The sequence below is a fragment of the Chelonia mydas genome, chromosome 22, assembly GCF_015237465.2.
Source record: "Chelonia mydas isolate rCheMyd1 chromosome 22, rCheMyd1.pri.v2, whole genome shotgun sequence".
NCBI classification, from domain to species: Eukaryota; Metazoa; Chordata; order Testudines; family Cheloniidae; genus Chelonia; species Chelonia mydas.
Genome location: NC_051262.2, coordinates 10,290,781 through 10,299,826, shown reverse-complemented (window position 1 = coordinate 10,299,826; position 9,046 = coordinate 10,290,781). Strand labels below are relative to the sequence as shown.

The 9,046-nt window shown below is 43.9% G+C and overlaps 1 protein-coding gene across 1 annotated transcript in view; it reads right to left on the bottom strand.

Moving 5' to 3' along the window:
- Window positions 1-9,046, bottom strand: part of LOC122463515 — a 103,783-nt gene that overhangs the window by 68,530 nt on the left and 26,207 nt on the right. The window contains exon 7 of the mRNA XM_043533855.1: window positions 5,554-5,637. Within this exon, the coding sequence (XP_043389790.1) occupies window positions 5,554-5,637 (84 nt within the window). The remainder of the gene's footprint in view (window positions 1-5,553; window positions 5,638-9,046) is intronic.

The window sequence follows — 9,046 nt, the reverse complement described above, 5'->3', positions numbered from 1 at the left end:
ACTATGGAAAATAAATTCAGGCTCCCAGCTCCCACTGAAGCCTATGGAATTGATGGTGCTGGCACCTTGCAGTATTTGCTGCACATTTCACAGGATTGGTACCAAAAACGAGAGCTTTGTGAAATAATTTGGGGCCAATCCTGCACAGCATGGCACAGGAATTGAATGATTAACATCTTTCTCCTTTACTCTCAACAGTTACAAGAGCTGCAAGTTTCAAATGTCTGCTTTGGCTCTGATTAAATTAGGTATAACCTCTGAGTTTGTAAAGGTGTGATGTTAGTTCACGTAACTAACTTGATCTAATAGACACCTAAAACTCTCAGCCAGGCAAAGCAAGTTGCGATGCAGCATGATCACGTTAAAGCTTAGTAGGGAACAGCACAGCATATGCTGAAGTACAGTTTGTCTTGTTTGAAGGAGAGCTTCAGAAGGTGTTACAGCTAATATGCTCTAATAATACACCTTTAACTCCTAATCCTCTAGACAAAGCCTTAGGGAAAGAGGCAGGAAGAGCAAGGGTTAGGGAGACAGATAACAACTGGGAGAGGTATAGTGAAAAGAACAGGGAGGGGGAAGGAAAGTGAGATGCTTTTAGCCATAAGGACTGAATCTTTCAAGACACCCACACCTGTGCACCTGTCAAAAGTGACTGAACTGAACTCTGAACCCTCCCTCCCCAGACCTCTTCCCTGCATTCCATCTACTGTCAGGATAGCAATCACATGTAGCTATTGGACAAGATATCCTTGATCCTCATGCACTTACCCAAGTAAAAGGACTTAAAGCAGAATGAGGAACAGCAACGCAAAACCAACAAATTGTGAGGGTGAGTCCAGATTCTAAGCATCCACCATCTCAAGCTGTTTGTCACACAGTCCACAACCCAGCTGAGACCTCAGGAGCCAAAGCAAGGACAGCTAGCAGCAGAAACCAAATGCTGGGTGGAACAGAACTGACTCAGAGGAGCAGCTGTCAACACCATTGTCCTTCCACAGATGCAAGGACTGAAGTGTGCTGTTCTGCCAAACACACACACACACATTATATACACATACCCACACACTCTCTGTTGTGTTTGGGTGTATTTAAACACCCTTCCCACAGTCATGGTCTTATATTAATTAGTCAAAATCACTTGCTGAAGTGGAGGCCAAACAAGATATAAGCATACATTCCCATACTAGATCAGGACAATGAATTCCTAGGATTTGTTGTTCTGCCTCCTGCACTGACTTACTTCAGAGGAAAGAGGCTTTTACTTAGATTGTAAACCTGGTGGGGAAGTGACTTTTTTTGTTCTGTGTTTGTACAGCTCCTAGCACAATAGGGTCCTTGTCCATGACTGAGGCTCCTACACACTACCACAGTGCAAATAATAAATCCAGCAATGTGTAAAATACTCATAACAATGCTACACTGCTTGAAATTTGAAGAATGAGGAGAAAAGGGTTGCATTTCATTATGAGCTCAAAGATGACCACAGTTTTGTAAAATATTTTGTTAAAGCACCAGGATTTTGTGTGTAAACACAGCCTGTTTTCACTTCAAAAAAGTAGACCGTTTTCAGGCAAACTGGGTGCAATTTATAAACCAAAAAACAAGGGGAGAATGTACTCAGTTTGGGAATAAAAGAAAGTTCTGCACAGAAGCCATCCAACAATTCACTTTCTTTTTTAACCCAGCTTTTCAATGAGAAAAGAGCCATTTTGTTTAAACTGTCAAAGTGAAATTAAGAGGTGTGTGAACTTCCATAAGACAAAGTCTATGAATTTTGCACAGCTCTGCTAAAATCCAGGCAATATTAGACAAGCATTGTCTACCACACACAAACTCCCCAGTAGTATAAAATAACCTGAGGCACGCTTCTAACTGATTTGGATTAGATTACAATGTGTATAATGAGTTGACAATGCTAAAAGGCAAAGACTGTTCTTACACAGAGTCCAAGAGATCATAAAAACATTGAGAAATCAAAATGACAATCTGAAAAACAATCTCAGATCAAGAAGTCTGATGTCTCCTGGCTCCAAGAGACCCAGTCTGGGAGGAATTCTTATAAAGAGGTTATCTTGTGCTTAAATTCTGCCTGCATCTTGGTGTTATAAACATTTCAGGTTAAGAGTGGGAGAATGCGGTCTTGTAGAACAGGGGACTGGGAGCCATGACTCTGGGTTCTATTCCTGTTTCTGCCCCAGCTTGGTACACTATTTATTATTTGTACTGTGGTAGTTCCTAGCAGGACCCCACTGTGCAAGGCATTGCACAAATACAGAATAAATGATGGCAATATCATTATATAGGATTTGTCAATAACATTGCATTCCACAATAATGAGCCGAAATTGTACATTGAAAGCATGCTGGCTAGGTAGAGCCTTTGCTCTCTACGCAGGACTGACTGAAGATCAAAAAGAAGCAATGCCAATTCTTTGCATTTTGTATAGTTCCCCACCAAGCCCATTTTTCTAAAACAAAAGTGCTTATGAAGAGAGCTGTTTTCCTTTCTAAAACTTTATTTTCGGGTGGTCAGAGGGACTGGGGGAATATGAAGAGCAGCACTTCCTCTGTTGAGGATGTATAACACAGCATCCCAGCCATTACTTTTCAAAGCCAATCTAAAGTGCACTCAAAAAAAAAAAAGAGGTGTCTTCTCAGACAGAGCTGTGGGGATGCAAGGAGGGTTTGAAGAAAAGGCAAGTCACACGGTGGATGGGGAGTGAAATATTTGTATTTTATTTACACATGGGAGAGAGGAAGTCCCTATGTGATGGATGGGATTGCAGAATGTGGGCTGGAGGGATGACTCTGTACTAATAAAAAAATCTAACAGAGAAAACATACAAAATCACCAAGCTTGAGAGAAAGAACTGTCCAAATTTTCAAGGCCAAGATGCAGCACAGAAGGGTTCAGACCTGGAAGTGCATCCAGCTTTTAATTTGATTTCATTGGAGAGAATTTTTCCCCACATGTCACAAAGTATTAGCTCTTGGCTTGGCAAAAGTTGCCTTTGCTGAATATCAACTAATTCCCCTTAAACACACAAACAAAAAGATTCCAAAGCAATATATTCACAAATCATCTAATGTCTCTTACAATCAGTTGAGGACATGGACTAGGCATATGCCTTGGCAGAGTTAAACAGGGTTAGGTGGGAGGTTTATACACATACATGCACAAATCAAGGAGTGTCTTGAGGTGATATTTCAGAGTCAGTGAAACAAAATTAAAGCACTTAAGTGTGGCAGCCTCTTCCATCCCAAAGAAAACCTGCAAGGCCTTTTTGTGCCTTATTTATTAATGAATCAATTAAATCAAATAGACTTGAGAGTGGGGGAGAGGATGTTTCAAGATATGAGCCTGCTTGTTCCGAGTGTTGAACAGCAGAACTTCAACTGAGGGCAGTGGGAATTGTAGGTCCACAGCACCTCTGAAAAATCAGACCCCATCTAATCTACGTGAGTACTAACATATCCCCCAAGACTGTAGCATCTGGCAAACAGAAGCTAAGGACACCATCCCTGCCCATCCTGGCTAATAGCCATTGGTGGACCTTGCCTCCATGAATTTAATCTAGTTCTTCTTTGAAACTTGTTATAGTCTTGGCCTTCACAACATCTTCTGGCAAAGAGTTCCAACCTTGCTTTCGATCAGCCAAGTAAGAGGCTGATCGAAGACACACGGGGAGGGGAGCAGAAGGTAACTTCTTTACACAGTCAGTCATGTATCTTTCTACAGCTATGCTGCAAGGATGCCAAGAGTTAAGTTTCTAGCTCATAAACTAATGCCTTTTTAAAAAAAATATGAAATTGTGCTTTCTTGCTTCAGCCTTGGCCAAACCAGTTGGGCCGGATGTCCTTACTGCTCACATTTGAACTACTTAACTTTCCATTGCCTTCTTTGTCCCCTTTTACACTTTATTTCTTTGCACAGTTTTCTCTGGTTTGAACTAGCTTTCACCACCCCTCCCCCAACACACACACCTTTCTCTTTTTGTGTGTCTTGTTGCTAGGGTATTCCTACCTGCTGGTCTAGAGGCCACAAGATGAAACCTGAAAGTTGGCTTAAGGTGAAGTGTTTATCTGCATTCAAGTGAAGGGAATTCTGTAGCGGCAGCAAGCTTCACTTTATAAGGTGAATGACTCCATACCACTATTTACACAGGCAAAGTGTGCGCTTTCTGAGGCTTGAGGTCTGGATCCGGGCACTACCAATGTCCTGCTGTGTGTGTGAGCCCATGCATGCACTCCCTGTTTCATCAGGAGATTGGGAGCATGATCCCTACTAAGTAGTAGGCTCGTCATGATCCCTACTGCATTCAGACACTGGGAGTTTGTATTATCTTCTAAGCACTCAGATTTCAGAGGAGACAGAGGCATGGGCACTTCATCCTGGTATTAATCCATCTTAAATACTATATTATTAATAATAATATCTCACTCTTATGTGGCTATAAGCACTTAAAGCTGTAGCTCTTATATACAGTAGGATAGATGCCGCTCTCAGATCCACACGTGCAACTCCTAATGGAATCAGCAGGAGACTCACATGCCTATATGAGGGCACTATTTGGACCCTTCTGTCAGCACCTCAAGCAGTATATAGTTCCCATCCTCAGAACCCAGTGGCTCAGAGTCTGAATCCTGAAAAGTTATAATTATGTTCCCGCACGCAGACGCTTTCAGTGCTCCCACTATGGGGCTGCTGCTGTGCACACAGTCTTTGGGTGATCTGACTATTTCAATCCATAGACTGATGAGCCAGCAGAGCACAGACACTACCATAAGAAACACTCACCAGCCTGCTTATCAGGATATTCTTGCTTCATCATAGAACTGGAAGGGAGTCCCCTGCACTCATGGTAGGACCAAGTATTATCTAGAACAGCCCTGACAGGTATTTGTCTAATCTGCCCTTAAAAATCTCCCATGATGGAGATTCCACAACCTCCCTGGGCAATGTATTCCAGTGCTTAGTGACCCTGGCAGTTAGGAAGTTTTTCCTAATGTTCAGCCTAAATTGCCCTTGTTGCAGTTTAAGCCCATTGTTTCTTGTCCTATCCTCAGAGGTTAATGAGAATAATTTTTCTCCCTCCTTCTTGTAACAACCTTTACGTACTTGAAAACCATTATCATGTCCCTGCTCAGTCTTCTCTTCTCCAGACTAAACAAACCCAATGTTTTCAATCTTCCCTCACAGGTCATGTCTTCTAGACCTTTAATCATTTTTGTTGCTCTTCTTTGTCCAATTTGTCCACATCTTTCCTGAAATGTGGTGCCCAGAACTGGACAGAATACTCCAGTTGAGCCCTAATCAGCATGGAGTAGGGTGGAAGAATTACTATCCTAACCCTAATTATAGCTTTGGCATTACACATTTATTGACCAAATAGGTCATAAGATGACAGGCCACTTAAAAAGGCCTGTCACAACTCTGGGACTTGTAATTTTAGGCAATGGAGTGCTTCTCTGCTGCCATTAACTCAGAGGTAGGGCTTGTATTTTGAAAACATAACAATAGCCAAGTTACATGGGTAAGGAATTTTTCTATTACCTTTCCAGCAGTGCCACCTCCGGAAGATGGGCCATCTCCAAAGATCAACACAGCACAGCTGGTCAGTGGCTACATTGTTTGTGGCTGTGGGAAGAAGATAAATGTAGGTGTTAATTTTATTTCCCCCCCACACATTTCCCAACAGCTGTTGGTTTTCCAATAGGTTCATTACAGTTGCAACGTCTATGAAAAACAGAAATGGCCCTAGTGATGCTGGAGAGACAAATCCAACCTACTGTCTGCCTATCCCTGTAACTGCAGGGTTTTATTGATTTATTACCAGTGAGCAGTAGCTAGTCATCTATCAGGCATGATAGAAATGCAAGATGTTCTGACTTTGGGTCTAAAACTATATACATTCATATGCACATATATTGCACTGCACACAAAATATAATAATGATGATATTCAGGGCTGACAAGAGGAAGCAAAAGGGGGACAGTTGTACCGGGGCCCTGAACTTAGGGCTCCCCCATAAACACCAGTAACGTCTGTGTATGGGAGAGATAGGAGCTCCAGCAAATGATGGACCAAGCTCCCAAATTTCTCTCAACGGGCCTGGTGCTGCTCTTGGGCCTTGACAAGGTTCCAGTGTGGTGTCGAGCACTGCACAATTTGGGGCACCCCTGATTTAAAGCCAGGCCCCGAGCCGACTACTAGGTCCCAAAGATTAACAGAAACACTCTGTCCTTGTGAACTGGCAAATTCAGGCATTTCCCCGTCTGCTGATACTAGAGCTTTCACACACACGAAAAATGCCTTATCTCCTACATCGTGTCTGTATATGCTTGTTAAACTTGCTCTGATCAGGAAAACTTATGAACCGTTTCCAAATCAAGACAAATCAAAGTGACTGAAAAACTAGTACAGACCCACCAGTGTGACAGATATCCTATGAATGGAGGCCTTCTGGCTACATTGCAAATTTCCATCTCTCCTCTCCCTATAATCACTCAATCTATCTAGCCCCCAGGTCATAGCACCATACAGGAATATGTAGTTTGCATTCTTAATGGCAGTTGGTTCCTTATTCAGACATTAATTGGATTCCATTTAGCTTAAGATTGTAATCATTCCATTTGTAAGGTGAGGCAAGAAATCACAAATTTCAATTATGGATGAAAAATTGTGGGCGGGAGAAAAGAAACGCCAGCTGCAGAGATCACTTTCCCTATGTGCTTTGGCTATACTAGAAAGCCTGGTGGAAATAATCTCTAGACTGAATGATGGTAGCTGAAGAAGTATGGACTATTGTGTGGTGTCCTAAAACCGCCATGAGATGTTATCTTCAAAGCTTATTAAGGATCATTTAAATGCTAACATCACTAAGCATGGCTATTTAGGAAACTCAACTGGAATCGACTTTGACTAGTTCAGTGCTGTTGGATTATTTTTGTATCTTGCCAGAAATTTTTAACAGAATGGCAATAAGCCACTTCATTGCTGCCTAATGAATCGGGTACACAGACTGCACGCAATGCCTGGGCTACTCCATGCACTGAAGTGTCAAAAAAAGCTGCTATTCTAGGATAGCATCCCGGCTTTTATGTAGCACCACTGAGGTGCAGTCCTGTTTGAGGTGGAGAGTGGCAACTAGACTTGGTCAAAAATTTCTAGAATTTGCAATTTCAGTGGGAAAAATGGGTTGAAATTTCAACAAAAAATTTTGCAAAAATTCCATCCCAATTGTTTTCAACCAGATTTGGAGCTAGCTTGAAATTTTTGACAAAGTATTTAATAGAAACTTAAATTAAAACACACACACACAAAATAAAATGGTGACATTGGTGTGAAAACTAGGAACTTGGATACCAAAGTTTGTTGCCCACTAATTATAGCCCTGATTCTGCTCCTCCATAATTCTTTGTGGAGAAGAGGACTGTCAGTGAATTCAAGGAAGCTGTACTTACATGCAAGGAATTCCATTGACTTCAATGGGTTACTCATGAGTAAGGGTTGTAGAACCACGTCTTATATATTGAAGTCATTGGGACTACTCACATGAATAAAGTTTGCAGGATCAGGCCAATTGTTTGTAATGTAAGACAGAAAGGTAAAGGGGAATAAAACCCAGCAGTCTCTCCCCATCACTGTCATAAAAGGTGCTTTCCCTCCAGCCATGTGTCTCCTACATTTAAGAACAGCATAGTTTTAAGGAATTATTATGATTGGTATTAAAGCAATACCTAGATTACAGCAGTGCCCAATGAGGATTAGGACTTCACTGTGCCAGACACTGTACAGACAAAAAGATCTTCTATACTTTCCACAGTATGCATCCGATGAAGTGAGCTGTAGCTCACAAAAGCTTATGCTCAAATAAATTGGTTAGTCTCTAAGGTGCCACAAGTCCTCCTTTTCTTTTTGCGAATACAGACTAACATGGCTGTTACTCTGAAAATAGTAAGAGATGGTGCCAACCCCAGCCTCAGGTCAGAAAGACACCAATGATGGGGGGCGCCCCCAAAATGCAGGACAAATATCTGACAACCTGCCCCTGAGTCCCATCCAGCAGCGCAGCAGGGCTCAGGCAGGCAGGCTGCCTGCATGCTGTGGCCCCACGCCACTCCCGGAGGCGGCCGGCTGCTGGCACATCTCTGCGTGCCCCAGGCAGCGCTGCCCCCGCTCGCCCCAAGCGCACACAGAGACATGCCAGCAGCAGGGCTAAAGCAGCTCTCTGCTTGCTCTGCCTCCCTCCCTCCATGCTGCTTCACTCCTGGAAGTGGCCAGCATGTCCCTGAGGCCCCGGGGTGTTTGTGTGCGTCTCTCTGCATGCTGCCCCTGCCCCGAGCACCGACTCCGCAGCTCCCATTGGCAGGGAGCTGCAGACAATGGGAGCTGCAGGGGCGGCGCCTGCGAGCAGTGGTGCGTGGACCACTGCTGAAGGGGTGTGTGTGCTGGTTGCTTTGGGAGCTGTGCTGCCTGAGGTAAGCGCTGCCCCCCCCCCCCACACCCCAACCCCATGCCCCAGCCTGCACCCCACACCCAAACGTTCTCCCAGAGCCCACACCCCCTCACACCCCAGCCCAGAGCCCACACCCAAACTTCTTCCCAGAGCCCGCATCCCTCACCCCCTCTCCCACCCCAACCCCCTGTCCCAGCCCAGAGGCCACACCCCGCACCCAAACTTCCTCCCAGAGCCCACCCCCTGCACCCCAACCCTGTGTCCCAATCAAGGTACCTCACTTTATTTTCATTTACTTCCCATTACGTATAATATAGGAGGAGGAGGAAGAAAAAAAGAATGAAAAATGAGGGGGGGGGGGGAAGATAAGAGAAAATGTTCTTTTTCTTGGCTGGGTCCTGAGGGGGCCCCCCAAAAATGAAGCTGCACACAGGGCCCCGCTAACGCTAAATCCGCCACTGTTGACATGACTTGAAGGATCAGGCAGCATTTGCATTTATATGTTTGTTAGCCTGCAGCCCTGTTCTTCCACCACCCTGACCTTGTCGTATTAATTCAGTAGGTATTGCTGCTGTTGCAAATAAGAAA